This window comes from Leuciscus leuciscus (genome assembly GCF_965113295.1).
Source record: "Leuciscus leuciscus genome assembly, chromosome: 3".
Taxonomy (NCBI): domain Eukaryota; kingdom Metazoa; phylum Chordata; class Actinopteri; order Cypriniformes; family Leuciscidae; genus Leuciscus; species Leuciscus leuciscus.
In genome coordinates, this window is record NC_138727.1 from 24769104 (window position 1) to 24787602 (window position 18499).

The 18499-nt window shown below is 42.0% G+C and overlaps 1 protein-coding gene and 1 long non-coding RNA gene across 2 annotated transcripts in view; one reads left to right on the plus strand and one right to left on the minus strand.

Annotated features, from left to right (window-relative positions):
- LOC309495648 overlaps positions 1-18499 on the minus strand; it is a 198799-nt gene that overhangs the window by 101990 nt on the left and 78310 nt on the right. The window lies entirely within an intron of this gene.
- Positions 1-18499, plus strand: part of dnajb14 (DnaJ heat shock protein family (Hsp40) member B14) — a 92217-nt gene that overhangs the window by 57624 nt on the left and 16094 nt on the right. Inside the window, exons 3-4 of the mRNA XM_082165429.1 lie at positions 4463-4608; positions 5897-6073. Of these exons, the coding sequence (XP_082021555.1) occupies positions 4463-4608; positions 5897-6073 (323 nt within the window). The remainder of the gene's footprint in view (positions 1-4462; positions 4609-5896; positions 6074-18499) is intronic.

Below are 18499 nucleotides of genomic sequence, written 5' to 3' on the forward strand. Positions count from 1 at the left end.
GTGCGGTGAAATCTTGTCATGGGTAGGCTGTGACCTATCAATGTGGCATATATGTTCATATATTCATTCAGTTAATGTAGCAACCCAATTCATATCAGGCATCATCACATCGCTGCCTGCATACAGCAAAGTCAGTCATATGTGAGGCTAATGCACAATCAAATCTAATAATCAAATGAATGGACACATCTTTCTTATGACTTATACAACAAACAAATGTTTTGTGCGGGACACAGCAAGAGAGGGAGGCGACGTGGTGTCAGCGAACCGACAAGCAGCCGTCACTCCTTCAAAATGCGCAAACGCGCACAGACAGCCACGGCACACACACACTACTGGTCTGGTGACGGCGCACCAGGATTTGAACAGGCTACAGTCAGAAAACATTGCGTCAGCAGTACAGCTTTAAAGTACAAAAACAGCTTATTCGCTCCTACAAACTGCGCTAGGCGCACACAATGCAATGAGCAATGAGCGTCTGGCGACGGCGCACCAGGATTAAAAAAAGAGAACTACAAAACGGCATTTTAACCCTTAGACATAAAATACAAATGTGGCAGAGGTGACTGCGCACCAGGGTATGGAAGAGAGAACATTTTGGTGTCAGCGCACAGCAGGCCTATAGCCCACCATCAGACAACACACACAAGCCAATATAAGGGTTTTAAAAATAATAAATAAATGAATAGTTTACGTTTTAAAGGGGGTGCTTACTTTTATTTGTAGACTAAGTCCATGCGTCTATCCCTCTGGACAAAGATGTCAATTACTTTGTTGTAAAAGTCCTCTTTGTTGGGTGTATTTCTCAATTTCATGAGTCTCTCCTTTTCAATGGAAATAAGAGCCAAGGATGAAAGTCTGTTCTGCTCCGTTCTGTTACGGCTGTAGGTTTTTATGCGCTTTAACGCAGAAAAGCTCCTCTCCACAGATGCGGTAGTAGATGGTACAGTTAAGACCAGCTTCAAAAGTTTTGTGGCCTCAGGAACAGTCTCCTGCAGATCATGCTCGGTCAAAAAAGTAAGCAGCTGCACAGGAGTTTTTCCTTGGACGGTTTGTGAACAGTATAGGCCCACCAAATCAGACTTTAATCTAATCAGATCAAAGAATTTTGCATATTTGGACAGGCTCTCTAATTTTTGATCATCAAATTTACCTGACATCTCCGTGAATTTTTTGCAGTCAACTAAGCCAAGGAAATTCAGCTCCTCCAGATGGTCAAATCTGCTTTTCATTTGTACAGTGATGTTGTCATGAACACTATAGAATAATCTTCTCCTCTCATCTCTGACAGACGTCTGGTGGCGCGTCTCCTTATTGATCAGTTTTAGATCGTTACTTTTCTCTTCAAAGCGATCATAAAAACTGTCAAACTGCTCTCGCTGATCGTTCAAAGCACGCAAAGTGTCTCTGATGCGCACAGAGCATATGCTAATGTCCATTGCCTTGTTTTGAAGCAGACGAAAAAGCGCATCAGTCAAATTGAATATGCCACTGTATAACATAAGGAGAAAACAGGTGGATGCTTTTGAGAGCCAGATATTAAATCCTGAGGCCATAGCGAGGGTCTTTCCATCCCAGTCATCTGAGTTATCCCTCATCTTCTGGAACATTTGGCAGAGATCTGGTAGGTGTTGGAGGATAGTTTGTACCAACCTAGAATTCGAATTCCACCTGACAGATGATGCTTTAGGGATGCGACATTTCACAATTTCATCCAGTAAATGTGTGCGCTTGGTAGACTTGCTGAAAAATGATGCTAGCCCTTCAACAGTCTTGAAAAAAACTTTACACTCCGGAATGAATTTTGCTGATTGTGAAAGCACCAGATTCAATTTATGCGCATAGCAATGCGTAAATAAGGCTTCAGGTACTCTCTCTTTGATTTCTGCCTGTACTCCGTTAAGCTCTGAGGCCATCACTGCAGCTCCATCATAGGTTTGTGCGATCAACTATTCAACACAGTTATACTTTTCTAATACATCTAATACATACTCTGATATTCCCTGTGCACTTCTGTCACTACTCACGTCATCAAAGCCCAAAAAAGCTTCTTTTACTTCACTTGCACTGTTGACATATCTCATTACTACTGATATTTGAGCCTTATTTGTAATGTCCGTGGTCTCATCCACTTCCACTGCAACAAAGGATGTTTCTTGAATGTCATTTTTTATATGGCCTCTGATAACCTCAGCAGTGGCTTCAATTAAGTCATTCTGAATCCGATTTGATGTGCCGGTAAACACATTTGAGGAGCTTAAGTGTGCAGCTAACTTGTCATCTTTTTCTGCCAACACATGTAACAGTTCAACGTAATTTCCTTGATTGACAGAGGTACTGCTCTCATCGTTTCCCCGAAAAGCCAGCTCTTGTTTGGCAAGGTAGCATGTAACATCTATGAGGCTTTTTAATATCTCCCTGTTTTCCTTTACCTTTGAATTGTGCACGCTTATCTGGAGCCTGCGCTGCTCATCCAGGGCCATGTCAATACGACTTTTGCCGAAAGTTTTCAAGGCGATCTGAGAGTGGACGTGGGCCGTAGATTTTTCATGCTTCAGCAGAGCTCTTGGTAAATTGTTAAGGTCACTATATCCCGCTTTTACCCACACACTGTCGGTGCTGGAGGAGAACAGAAGGCATGGAAAACAAAAAAGTTTGTTAGTCTGGTTGCAGCCACACAGCTAGTCCTTCTTTTGATACCACTCAGTTTGAAAGGTTCGTGTTATTTTTTGTCCCTTCTGTTGGGTAAGATCCTGTAGGGCAGGTGTTGGTTTCCCTTTAGCGACCACAGCTCTTTTTTCTTCATAGGACAATGTTGAAAATCTTTTTAAGTAATAAATATCCATGATAATATCCAAATATCCAACGGTTCACAGCCGTCAAACTAGGTTGCTTGGCGCCACTAGACGCTAAGTATCGGGATCACGTGACATGAAGCAAGCTCGGTCTCTGCCTCAATGTTGATAATTCAAGACAGCATGAGAACTGACTGCGCATGCGCAAATCTACGTAAACTACGTTCTATGGACCAAAGAGGCACTGCTAACCTCTGCCTCAATGGCCATGGCCTTGAATTTCCTGCATGAAACAATGGTTTTTAGGAGCAAACAATGGCAAAATGAGTATATTATATGTGTAATCCCAGAAAATTTTTGTTACAAAAATGTATATTTGGAATAAAATAAATGCAGTTAGTAATGTGGTGAATTAATAAAGCTCTTGGAATTAATAAATATAATGTCAACATTTCATTTGGTGAGGCACTGCCCACCCTGCCTACCCTGACCGCACATCCCTGCCCCACACCATTACACAACCACTAGCAACCACTAGCAGCGTTGGAAGCAAATAAAATGTGGGTGTGTCATCCTCCAGAATTTTTTTACTAGAGTAGATTAGGGGTGTTCCTGAAGCCAAAAACCTTATCTAAAATCTCTATGCAATAATGAGTGAAGTGAATGAGTGAGAGTAAAAATGAAACAAGCGTAAATCCGTCTATGCATGCATCTCTCAGAAATCAGAGCTTGGCAAGAGTAATATCAACTCAAATAGGCTACTACATCATATACATGTTCTACAATATGATATTGTATATTATTGCATGTATATTTAAATGATTTAAGCCTTGTACAATATTATAGGCTACTCAAATGAATGGAATAAGCACAGCATGATCACAAATCAAACAGCGTGTTAATTGCCGTCTCTGCGCGTCTCCGTCTCTCAGCAACCAAACCAGCTCTAATAGCCTATAATCAACTAAGATTCATATACATTAATTACTACTTGATATGTCTATTTAAACTCTTTTATGAGTACCATGAATTCGGACATACTACTTTTGTCACTTTTTTTTTTCCCCCTACTATATAGTAGGGAAGTATGCGATTTTGGATGCAGCCCTTGTATACATGCCTAAATACATTGAGTCTCTGCCTTGTGGTTGGCTGATTACATATTTGTGTTAACAAGCAGTTAAACAGGTGTACATAATAAAGTAGGTGGTGAGTGTTTTTGTTTGTGTGTTTGTGCATATATGTATACATATACAGTATAAGCCACAGTTGTAATAAAAATAAGTTTTATATAAAATAGATTTAACATTTTGGATTTAACATTTAAAAACTGTTGCTGGTAACACTTTATTTTGATGGTCCGTTTTGAACATTCTGTTGACTATAAGTAACTTTGCAACTACATGTCAACTAACTCTCATTAGAGTATTAGTGGACTGTCTGCTTAATATCTGCTTATTCGTTATTGTGATAGTCCTTCAACAGACACTCTACTGACTGTAAGTAATTTTGCAACTACATTTCTAGTTACTTAATCTTACCCTAACCCTACCAGTTTACTAATACTCTGAGAGTTAGTAGACATGTAGGTGCAATGTTACTTATAGACAACAGAATGTGTTAAATTCAGAATAAAGTTAAACCCTGTTGCTTTTTTTTGTCTTTAGGATAAAGAAGTGTAAGAATTACTATGAAGTACTGGCTATCAGAAAAGATGCCAATGATGAGGAACTGAAAAAGGCCTACAGAAAACTGGCTTTGAAATTCCACCCTGACAAAAACCATGCGCCAGGAGCAACCGAGGCCTTTAAAAGTAATGCTGTCTCTGAAACACCATATCCAATTTTGTTCCATTACATTATTCACGGTGGCGAGAGAGCTCAACGCGCAGCAACTGAAGAAAACACATGCAAATAGAAAAAAAACACCCGCAAATTAAGAAAACATCTTCATCAGTTTCACAACACACGTGTGCTCCAAATCACACAACCAAATACAGAAACGCGCTGCAAAAGTTCACAACACAACCAAATACAGAAACGCACTGCAAATAGCATAGACCACAACGGAAATGTTTCCAGGGGAACCAAATAAGTGACGAACCCGGCTGGGACGTGCTTATTGCTCGTGAGCATCCCTATGCCCTGCTCCCTTCGAAGGGCAGACGGTAGAGCTTTTGAAGTGGGACTTCGGAGTGAGCAGGGCACTTTGTGCCATTATGTAGCCATTTGGAACGCACTTAATGAAGGGAGCAACGAAAGACAACGTAATTTCCTCATTATTTTCACCTGGGATGTTCCCATGACAACGAAGCACGGTGTCCATCAGCTGAATAGCTGTTCTTACGACAGAAATATAATGCTGTTAACATAACGGTTGCAAATAAATATATGATTTTTTACAAAAAAAGCTTTTAAAATATGCGTTATATATCTGTATGTGAGTGTCTCAACTTTAAAACTTTGGACCCTACATTACCTAACATTTTGTATGAAACTTTTCTTTATGAAAATGTAAACATATCATGAAAAAAATTGTACAGTGTAACTGATGTATAGATTTAGATCTTTCCCTCATGCTCTTTTTAGTTTTCAGCTCATTGTTCTTTTCTCATTTGTATTCTGATGACATTGAACATATTGTTAATACATTTTGTATATTGTATACAAGTTGCAAGTCATAAAAATGTAATCTCTGTATGTTTTGCAACAACAACAACAAAAAAAGTTAAAAGAAATAGAATAAAATAAAGTAGACTTTTGAGCTGTAAGCACGTCCCAGCCGGGTTCGTCACTTATTTGGTTCCCCTGGAAACATTTCCGTTGTGGTCTGTGTTATTTGCAGCATGTTTCTGTATTTGGTTGTGTTGTGAACTTTTGCAGCGCGTTCCTGTATTTGGTTGTGTTGTGAGTATTTGGAGCACACGTGTGTTGTGAAACTGATGAAGATGTTTTCTTAATTTGTGGATGTTTTTTTCTATTTGCATGTGCTTTCTTCAGTTGCAGCGCGTTAAGCTCTCTCGGCCACCGTAATTATTACAAAATGTATGTACATAAAAAAAAAAAAAAAAAAAAAAAAATGCTGTTCTTGTTCTTCTCCAGAGATTGGAAATGCTTATGCAGTGCTCAGTAACCCAGAGCAGAAGAGGCAGTATGATCTATGTGGAGGAGAGGAGCCTAGCAGCGCTAATGGAGGATTTGATTTCCACAGAGGCTTTGAGTCTGATATTACACCTGAAGATCTCTTTAACATGTTCTTTGGAGGCGGCTTCCCTTCATGTAAGCCATTTTGTATAGATCATGTAAAATCTGCAGATGCAGTATGTGTATTTTGTCCATGCAGATCTGAATTTTAGTATTGCTTCTTATATGAGCATTCTTTTTTCAAATACAAGGTCAATATTGATTTTCACTAACAACAAAACAACAAATTATCTGTGAATTTATATGGAACTAAGCTTTAGGAGTTTTCCATCTTTACTCTCCTCCCTGTTACGTTGCATTCGGAGATCGACTATTTTTGAATGCCAAAAGCCTGCGGACACGGCTACAGTGAGTTGTTCAAAATCTTTCTTTTTAGTAAACTATGTGTACATAAACAATGTTCTCAATGCTCGAGTTCATGTGTAGAGCCCCAGGTGATACTTCGAGCAAAGTTTCATGTTGTGTCAAGTCTTCTTAGTGTTTTAAAAATAGCGATTTTTGATGCTATCATAGAAGTGCCCCAAGCACTCCCATTCAAAAGGCAATTTGACCGAAAACGAAAATACGGTCAAACTTAAAAGTGGCGTTTCCATTATAATTATGCTTTTAAATTAAAGTTTGCCTCGGGTAGATTAACAAAAAAGACCCTAGGTTGCATTTTGGTGAGAGTTACCCTTTAAGGTGTGGTGGGATCTAGGAGTGGTGGCTGATATATTGCTACACACGAGAAACCTGTATAAGTTTGAAAACTGGTATAAATTTGATTATTTTCTCTACCCCGTGTTTACACACGTGATTTTGCAGTGATTCATTGTCACAAAAGTTTATTTGCATGTGTTTTTAAAGGGTCATTAAACCCCCCTCTTTCAGCTCAAGTCCAGCCCACAATCTTTTTGAAAAATGCTACTTAAATGGACGTGGATGGCTGTGAGAAGAAGGGAGCGTCCCATTGGGCACTGGTAGCATCCCAGTGGGCATTTAGAGAACATTAGAGGGTACTGGAACCATCCATACACCCACCCTCCCACCTCTGCTTTTCCAGGGCCGAAAATATGTCTTTAATCTCTTATCGCGTTGAAAGTGCAGTAAGTGCAGTATCAGCAGAAACACTGTTGATATTTGAAATCAACCCAAACAAACAAACACCCTCCCTTCATTGCTCCGCCCCCAAAATACACAAACACGCAATTCAAGAGTGGACCTCAATGCAACCTCAACCTCCTATTTCAGGCAGCACCCAGCCTTGAAGAGTGTTCTGTATGATCGGACTATCATATAGAACTTTTAACTTTTTAGGATTGCAAAATATTCTGAAAAGGACAGAGAGATTGCGAGGCTTCAAGATCAAACCAAAAGATCCTGGATCATTCTTCAACCATTCCGCCACAAAACGAAGCTGACACGCCAGCTGAGACCATCTTATATTGGGAATCACCCTTTATGACTAGGGAGCCGTAATTTGATCATTTTCAATTTTGGTTTCCTTTTACTCCATATAAAACAAGAAAGCCAGCCATTAAGCTCCTTAAATACTTTGCTAGAAATAAAATGGGCAGCATCATCAAAGGATACATTTAACAAAGTGAAATGTTCATTTTGATTATAGCAATTCTTCTCAACCATGAACCGGGAAGAGCATTCCACCTCTGTAAATCGCTATTAATTTTCTCCAGAAGAGGAGCAAAGTTTACTCTTAAATAAAAGTTGGAATGTAGGGGTTATATGAAGCCCTATATGTAAAACCTGACATGGAATATTTAAAAGGGAAAGAGGAGAGCATTTGTGTCTGAAGTGAGACTGACCAACTGTAAAGCAACAGATTTTGTCAAATAGATCTTATAACCAGAAAGTTCCCCAAAGGAGTTTATAACATCAACCAGTCGTGAAACTGATGTATTTGAATCTGACAAAAATAGCAGAATATCATATCTTATCGCTTCTGCCAAGGGTTCAACGGCAAGGGCAAACAACAATGTCGAAAGTGGGCGGCCCTGCCTGGTGCCCCTACCCAGTAGACAATTTGTAGATCTGAGGCAATTATTGGTGACGGCAGGGTTCCCGCGGATCCTTAAAAAAGTCTTAAATTAGATTAAGTGTTATTTTTATTTATGAATGGTTTTACATTTTAAATGACACTTTGACTTATCTAAATGCTTTCCAAATTAAAGCTGCCGTCGGCAACATTTTTTTGATCATATTCAGTGAAATTGACACTATAATTCGACAGAACAACATAAATAAGATGGTTTTAGAAAAAAACCCGAGCTTCTAACTCCACCTGGAGCGTGTTATTTGTTTTGCAAAAATCCACCGCTCCCGGATCATCGGGTCCAATCAGCGCAGGGGGCTGTGAGATCTGACTGTCAATCACAGGTCGTGCACACGCCACAGATCCCCCCTCACTCGAGCACGTTAATATCACATGCACACGCCACGCCTGAAGTTCGCCTGGAGATTGCATGAAGCGTGATGGCGGAGAGAAAATCTACTAACAAGCTTCCAATTCCTTAGTTATTGCTATCTATGGATAGATTAGCCAGGGCAGCCTACCTCCGAGTCCATGGTGTTGATAGATGCTGAAGAGACGGACGCGTTAACAGAAAATCAGGTACACACGCACAGTGGCGCACGAGCACGACCTCGATGGGAGGGTGCTCGCTGGTAGTGGGGAGGGGCATGAGAGTTGTAAACATTCAAAATTTTGGCTAATCGACCCAATCTGCCAGACTTGCCGACTGCAGCTTTAAAACTATCTAACTCGCGTACATTTTATTTTTTATTATTCTTTCTTTGTGGATTTGCTTGTTTACGTGACAATTTGCGTCATTCGCGGCAGCATATTATGTCTGTCTCCTGCACGCGAAAGGAGGAGAGAAGGGGAAGAAAATGGGTAAATGTCAGTTTAATTGTAAGTTCATTCTTTATGTGTATGGGTTGTGCGATATGTATTGTCTATTATGATATTGTAATCATTGTTTTAACGATGTGCGAGGCGTGAGCTGACATCACATTTGTCACTCATGCTTTCACTGCGTGATGTGTGTAGTTAAGTATGTCCCCAAATTAGTTTTTGTCTTATATTTATATCATATTATGTTGTTATAATACAATATCACATGAGCAAGAGTGTCGTTATCCCGTACACAATTGCAAATGTGATATTTATTTTAGACAACAGTTAAATGAACAATAATTTAACATTGTGAGTTACATTTTATAAACAATATTGTCAATATTGTTTGTTTTCCCTTTATTTCGCCGACGAGAATTTCAAAATGAAAACTTAGCAGAGTCTCAATGCAACAGACAGCGATGATTTTCTTGACTGAAATCTGCGTTTTGAACGAATCAATTTAATGATTCAATGGCCCTCTTTCCCAAATGAATCAGCCGTTTGAACAAATTGGTTGAATGAATGACTCCCTCAACTCACTTATTAAGACAGTGACTTGCCACCACCTACTGGTGGTTGTAGTTTCATATTTAAAGGGTTAGTTCACCCAAAGATGAAAATTATGTCAGTAATTACTCACCCTCATGTTTTCGAACCCCATAAGACTTTCGTTCATCTTCGGAACACAAATTAAGATATTTTTTGATGAAATCTGAGAGCTGGCTCATTCCTTCATAGGCTTCTACTGTATGTAATTAAGTTGGCTTGAGAAAGCCAACATATTGAAATCCTATTTAAACTTATTAAGTTGGCTTGAGAAAGCCAACTTACTGATATTGTACTTAAACTTATTAAGTTGGCTTGAGAAAGCCAACATATTGAAATCCTATTTAAACTTATTAGTGGTGCTTTTTCAAAGCAACACTATTGTTATTGTCACTCATACTTATTAAGTTGGCTTGAGAAAGCCAACATATTGAAATCCTATTTAAACTTATTAAGTTGGCTTGAGAAAGCCAACATATTGAAATCCTATTTAAACTTATTATTATTATGTTGGCTTGAGAAAGCCAATATATTGAAATCCTATTTAAACTTATTAAGTTGGCTTGAGAAAGCCAACATATTGAAATCCTATTTAAACTTATTATTATTAAGTTGGCTTGAGAAAGCCAACATATTGAAATCCTATTTAAACTTATTAAGTTGGCTTGAGAAAGCCAACATATTGAAATCCTATTTAAACTTATTATTATTATTCTTCTGTGGAAACTATTGACTCAAACTCGCCCTAGAGCTTTAACTCTACATACTCCAAACTCGGCTCAGACACTCAAACTGATCTGAAGTTTTATGCTATATCTTTTCAGACTGATCGGACTTACGGTTTTCCTACAAATGACGATCAAAACTCGGAAAAACTCCCATTGACTTAACATTGGGCATTCTAAAAAAATTCAAACTCACCAACCGACAAAAATTCAAATCTAAATCCCTTGAAAACTAAATCAAACTGCCATTCTATATATATTAGCCAATGAAACTCATTTAAACTAATAAACTCTAATTTCATACACTTATAAACTAATTAACTTAAATTGAATAACTAATTAACTAATAAACTCATGAATTCATAGACTTATGAACTCTTAAACTCATAAATTAATAAACTCTGAACTCTAAACTCATTTAAACTTATAAACTCTAAACTCAAAAACTTGTACACTTATAAACTCTAAACTCATAAACTCTGAGTGTGTGTGTGTGTGTGTGTGTGTGTGTATCTATCTATCTACCGCTCTGAATACCATAGCAACCACCCAGAACACCCTAGCAACCACCTAGCAACCACCCAAAAGACCCTAGCAACCACCCAAAATATCCTAGCAACCACCCAAAAGACCCTAGCAACCACCCAAAACACCCTAGCAACCACCTTAAAAGACCATAGCAACCACCCAAAACACCCTAGCAACCACCCAAAACACCCTAGCAACCGCCTAGCAACCACCCAAAAGACCCTAGCAACCACCCAAAATACCCTAGCAACACCATAGCAACCACACAAAACATCCTAGTAACCACCCAAAACACCCTAGCAAGCCTAGCAACCACCCAAAATACCCTAGCAACACCATAGCAACCACACAAAACATCCTAGTAACCACCCAGAACACCCTAGCAACCACCCAAAACACCCTAGCAACCACCCAAAATATCCTAGCAACCGCCTAGCAACCACCCAGAATACCCTAGCAACCACCCAAAACACCCTAGCAACCACCCAAAACACCCTAGCAACCGCCTAGCAACCACCCAAAAGACCCTAGCAACCACCCAGAATACCATAGCAACCACCCAAAATACCCTAGCAACCGCCTAGAAACCACCCAAAAGACCCTAGCAACCACCCAAAATAGCCTAGCAACCACCCAGAATACCCTAGCAACCACCCAAAATACCCTAGCAACCGCCTAGCAACCACCCAAAAGACCCTAGCAACCACCCTAAATATCCTAGCAACCACATAGCAAACACCCAGAATACCCTAGCAACCACCCAAAACACCCTAGCAACCACCCAGAACACCCTAGCAACCGCTTAGCAACCACCCAAAAGACCCTAGCAACCACCCAAAATATCCTAGCAACCGCCTAGCAACCACCCAGAATACCCTAGCAACCACCCAAAACACCCTAGCAACCACCCAGAACACCCTAGCAACCGCCTAGCAACCACCCAAAATACCCTAGCAACCACCCAAAAGACCCTAGCAACCACCCAGGACACCCTAGCAACCACCTAGCAACCACCCAGAACACCCTAGCAACCTCCCAAAATACCCTAGCAACACCATAGCAACACCATAGCAACATCCTAGCAACCGCCTAGCAAAAAAACGTTCTGGTCCAAACTTTCTCAAGCCAACTTAAAGTTTGTCTCGACGAACTTTCGCATCTAGTTATTATTAATATTATTATTATTCTTCTGTGAAAAACCGTTGACTCAAACTCCTCCTAGAGCTTTAACTCTACATACTCCAAACTCGGCTCAGACACTCAAACTGATCTGAAGTTAGTTGCTTTATCTTTTCAGACTGATCGGACTTACGGTTTTCCTACAAATGACGATCAAAACTCGGAAAAACTCCCATTGACTTAACATTGGGCATTCTAAAAAAATTCAAACTCACCAACCGACAAAAATTCAAATCTAAATCCCTTGAAAACTAAATCAAACTGCCATTCTATATATATTAGCCAATGAAACTCATTTAAACTAATAAACTCTAATCTCATACACTTATAAACTAATTAACTTAAATTTAATAACTAATGAATGAATAAACTCATGAATTCATAGACTTATGAACTCTTAAACTCATAAATTAATAAACTCTGAACTCTAAACTCATTTAAACTTATAAACTCTAAACTCAAAAACTTGTACACTTATAAACTCATCAATTTATACACTTATAAACTCTAAACTAATAAACTCTGAGTGTGTGTGTGTGTGTGTGTGTGTGTGTGTGTGTGTGTGTGTGTGTGTGTATCTATCTACCGCTCTGAATACCATAGCAACCACCCAGAACACCCTAGCAACCACCCAGAACACCCTAGCAACCACCCAAAACACCCTAGCAACCACCCAAAATATCCTAGCAACCTCCCAAAAGACCCTAGCAACCACCCAAAACACCCTAGCAACCGCCTAGCAACCACCCAAAAGACCCTAGCAACCACCCAAAATACCCCAGCAACCACCCAAAATTCCCTAGCAACACCATAGCAACAACACAAAACATCCTAGTAACCACCCATAACACCCTAGCAACCGCCTAGCAACCACCCAGAACACCCTAGCAACCACCCAAAACACCCTAGCAACCACCCAAAATATCCTAGCAACCGCCTAGCAACCACCCATAACACCCTAGCAACCACCCAAAACACCCTAGCAACCACCCAGAACACCCTAGCAACCGCCTAGCAACCACCCAAAAGACCCTAGCAACCACCCAAAATACCCTAGCAACCGCCTAGCAACCACCCAAAAGAACCTAGCAACCACCCAAAATAGCCTAGCAACCACCCAAAATACCCTAGCAACCGCCTAGCAACCACCCAAAAGACCCTAGCAACCACCCTAAATATCCTAGCAACCGCATAGCAACCACCCAGAATACCCTAGCAACCACCCAAAACACCCTAGCAACCACCCAGAACACCCTAGCAACCTCCTAGCAACCACCCAAAAGACCCTAGCAACCACCCAAAATATCCTAGCAACCGCCTAGCAACCACCCAGAATACCCTAGCAACCACCCAAAATACCCTAGCAACCACCCAAAAGACCCTAGCAACCGCCTAGCAACCACCCAAAAGACCCTAGCAACCACCTAGCAACCGCCTAGCAAAAGACCCTAGCAACCACCCAGGACACCCTAGCAACCACCTAGCAACCACCCAGAACACCCTAGCAACCTCCCAAAATACCCTAGCAACACCATAGCAACATCCTAGCAACCGCCTAGCAAAAAACTTTCTGCTCCAAACTTTCTCAAGCCAACTTAAAGTTTGTCTCGACGAACTTTCGCATCTAGTTATTATTATTCTTCTGTTAAAAACTGTTGACTCAAACTCGCCCTAGAGCTTTAACTCTACATACTCCAAACTCGGCTCAGACACTCAAACTGATCTGAAGTTATATGCTATATCTTTTCAGACTGATCGGACTTACGGTTTTCCTACAAATGACGATCAAAACTCGGAAAAACTCCCATTGACTTAACATTGGGCATTCTAAAAAAATTCAAACTCACCAACCGACAAAAATTTAAATCTAAATCCCTTGAAAACTAATTCAAACTGCCATTCTATATATATTAGCCATCTCACATCTCACAGAAACGCGATTCATATTTAGGGTAAACAGTCTTTACAAATATGTACCCTTCATTCATCTCACAGAAACGCGATTCATATTTAGGCTAAACAGTCTTTACAAATATGTACCCTTCATTCATCTCACAGAAACGCGATTCATATTTAGGCTAAACAGTCTTTACAAATATGTACCCTTCATTCATCTCACAGAAACGCGATTCATATTATAGAAACGCGATTCATCTTTTTGTTTACATAGGCCTACACTAACGTTATTCCATAACGTTATTCCACATTAACACTTGAGAAAGGATAACTTAGCCTACCTCACTCCTCAGCGGGATCTGCTCCTCATATCAGCACGGAAAATTTTCTCCATAAGGTAGGCTATATTATGCCTCTTTGTTTACAGCTGATGTGGGGGCGTTTCACAGACTGAAATGGTTCTCAGAATTTGCGTTTGAATAGCACGCGCTCTCCGGGGCGTGGTCAAATTACTGTGAATCATCTCGTAATGAGCTCGACTGGAGTCGCTCTCTTTTTATACAGATTACAGAAGCTGATAATATTTGTTTTTTATATAAATTACTTCATTTAAAAGCTGCGATCTCAAGCTTCATGCCCGTGGGTCTGTTTCCCTGTTTGACTGAATTTTCGCGGAGTTATAGATAATTTTCGAACGCGTTTCAAATGGGAGTTTACTGGCAGAGAGAAGGCAGAAATAGCATCATGTTAGTTTTTCTTTATTTGTCAAAAAGCAAAACACTTTATTTTTATTGTGAGTATACAGAAAAAAAATAGAAACTGAACAGGATCGATTGATGTATTACACGAAAATGAAAGATCAAAATTAACAGAGCATTTTGTGTTTATTTTTCATTGCAAAAAAAAAAAACGAGCAAAACGCGCGGGCGCGTTTTTGGTCCCCAGAGGGTTAAGTAAGAACTCTATAAAAACTCCATAGTAACCATCTGTGACAACTACCAACCACCTAGTAACACCATATCAACCGCTCTGAATACCATAGCAACCACCCAGAACACCCTAGCAACCACCTAGCAACCACCCAGAACACCCTAGCAACCACCCAAAAGACCCTAGCAACCACCCAAAATATCCTAGCAACCATCAAGAACACCCTAGCAACAACCTAGCAACCACCCAAAACAACCTAGTAACCACCCATAACACCCTAGCAACCGCCTAGCAACCACCCAGAACACCCTAGCAACCACCCAAAACACCCTAGTAACCACCCAAAACACCCTAGCAACCACCCAGAACACCCTAGCAACCACCCAAAAGACCCTAGCAACCACCCAAAATACCCTAGCAACCGCCTAGCAACCACCCAAAAGACCCTAGTAACCACCCAGAATACCATAGCAACTGCCAGAACACCCTAGCAATCACCTAGCAACCACCCAAAAACACCCTAGCAACCGCCTAGCAACCACCCAAAAGACCCTAGCAACCACCCAAAATACCCTAGCAACACCATAGCAACCACATAAAACATCCTAGTAACCACCCATAACACCCTAGCAACCGCCTAGCAACCACCCAAAATACCCTAGCAACACCATAGCAACCACCCAAAACACCCTAGCAACCACCCAAAATATCCTAGCAACCGCCTAGCAACCACCCAGAATACCCTAGCAACCACCCAAAACACCCTAGCAACCACCCAAAAGACCCTAGCAACCACCCAGAATACCATAGCAACCACCCAAAAGACCCTAGCAACCGCCTAGCAACCACCCAGAATACCCTAGCAACCACCGCAACCACCCAGAACACCCTAGCAACCGCCTAGCAACCACCCAAAAGACCCTAGCAACCACCCAAAACACCCTAGCAACCGCCTAGCAACCACCCAGAATACCCAAGCAACCACCCAAAACACCCTAGCAACCACCCAGAACACCCTAGCAACCGCCTAGCAACCACCCAGAATACCCTAGCAACCACCCAAAACACCCTAGCAACCACCCAAAACACCCTAGCAACCGCCTAGCAACCACCCAGAATACCATAGCAACTGCCAGAACACCCTAGCAACCACCTAGCAACCACCCAAAACACCCTAGCAACCGCCTAGCAACCACCCAAAAGACCCTAGCAACCACCCAAAATACCCTAGCAACACCATAGCAACCACACAAAACATCCTAGTAACCACCCAGAACACCCTAGCAACCGCCTAGCAACCACCCAAAATACCCTAGCAACACCATAGCAACCACACAAAACATCCTAGTAACCACCCATAACACCCTAGCAACCGCCTAGCAACCACCCAGAACACCCTAGCAACCACCCAAAACACCCTAGCAACCACCCAAAATATCCTAGGAACCGCCTAGCAACCACCCAGAATACCTTAGCAACCACCCAAAACACCCTAGCAACCACCCAGAACACCCTAGCAACCGCCTAGCAACCACCCAAAAGACCCTAGCAACCACCCAGAATACCATAGCAACCACCCAAAAGACCCTAGCAACCGCCTAGCAACTACCCAGAATACCCTAGCAACCACCCAAATCACCCTAGCAACCACCCAGAACACCCTAGCAACCGCCTAGCAACCACCCAAAAGACCCTAGCAACCACCCAAAAGACCCTAGCAACCGCCTAGCAACCACCCAGAATACCCTAGCAACCACCCAAAACACCCTAGCAACCACCCAGAACACCCTAGCAACCGCCTAGCAACCACCCAGAATACCATAGCAACCACCCAAAAGACCCTAGCAACCACCCAAAAGACCCTAGCAACCACCCAGAACACCCTAGCAACCGCCTAGCAACCACCCAGAATATCCTAGCATCCACCCAAAACACCCTAGCAACCACCCAAAAGACCCTAGCAACCGCCGAGCAACCACCCAAAAGACCCTAGCAACCACCAAGAATACCATAGCAACCACCCAAAATACCCTAGCAACCGCCTAGCAACCACCCAAAAGACCATAGCAACCACCCAAAATACCCTAGCAACCACCCAAAATACCCTAGCAACCGCCTAGCAACCACCCAAAAGACCCTAGCAACCACCCTAAATATCCTAGAAACCGCATAGCAACCACCCAGAATACCCTAGCAACCACCCAAAACACCCTAGCAACCACCCAGAACACCCTAGCAACCGCCTAGCAACCACCCAAAAGACCCTAGCAACCACCCAAAATATCCTAGCAACCACCCAGAATACCCTAGCAACCACCCAAAACACCCTAGCAACCACCCATAACATCCTAGCAACCACCCAAAAGACCCTAGCAACCACCCAGGACACCCTAGCAACCACCTAGCAACCACCCAGAACACCCTAGCAATTGCCCAAAACACCCTAGAAACACCATAGCGACCACCCATAACATCTTAGCAACCGCCTATCAAAAAACGTTACGGTCCAAACTTTCTCAAGCCAACTTAAAGTTTGTCTCGACGAACTTTCGCATCTAGTTATTATTATTCTTCTGTGAAAAACTGTTGACTCAAACTCGCCCTAGAGCTTTAACTCTACATACTCCAAACTCGGCTCAGACACTCAAACTGATCTGAAGTTATATGCTATATCTTTTCAGACTGATCGGACTTACGGTTTTCCTACAAATGACGATCAAAACTCGGAAAAACTCCCATTGACTTAACATTAGCCGCGTTTCCACTGTCGGGCCAGGGCCGGGCTAGGGCTAACAGCGAGCCGAGCCGGGCCAGTGGCCTCGGGCCTCAAGCACCGGGCTTGCGTTTCCACTGCCGGGCCATTAGCCCTGCAGCGCTGCCCTAAACCCCGCCCTTAACACGCCTTCCTGGATCAAACGTCATACAACCCCACCCATTTCAGCGGGAATTATGATGTTCATTCAGGCAGGAAGTTAGAAAACTTAGATTTTAAGAAGATAGCATGTATTTACTCACCGTCCGCGGCTGCCATAGTGTCCCGACTTGTCTCTCCACTAACAGATGGACGGTGACCCAGCACACCGTCCATCAAGTCGAACCATGGAAAGTTCCTTCTCTGGGCACCGCTTTGTCCATTGTGCGTTTTAATCGCCTTGTACTGCGCCCACAACTTTTTTTATTTTTTCCCGAACTTGAAGCGTTGTTCACTGAATGCTTAGCTTAGCAAGTTCAGCAACGATGTATTTTATAACGTCCTCGTTTCTGCACAGAGGAAGCTCCCGAAAAAAAAGTTGCTTTATTTTATGATAGTCCGGTATAAAGAGACGAGACGTGGGCTACTGACAGATAAAATAAAAACATGACTGTGATAGCCTTTATGATTGGTCGGATTTCTTCAAGCGTATGTTTTTTTACTATGCGTAATCTTCAAGCGTTTACTATGTTTACTATGGTAACGGTTAGCGCGCATAGTCTTTTGCATCAAATTATTTTAAAAGTCTTTAATGCTGACAGAATCATCCGGCGCTGCCGTCTCTCGACTCAGGTATACTCCGCCTCTGTTCGTAACCACTCCTCTAGCCCGAGCTGGCCCGCTCTGGCCCAAGGTATTCGACGGGCCAGAAATCCTGGCCGTTGGCCCTGAGTAAGCCCCGATCAAGCCCCGGAAGTGACAGTGGAAACGCGACTGGCCCTGGCACGCACTAGCACGGCCCGGCCCTGGCCCGACAGTGGAAACGCGGCTATTGGGCATTCTAAAAAAATTCTAACTCACCAACCGACAAAAATTTAAATCTAAATCCCTTG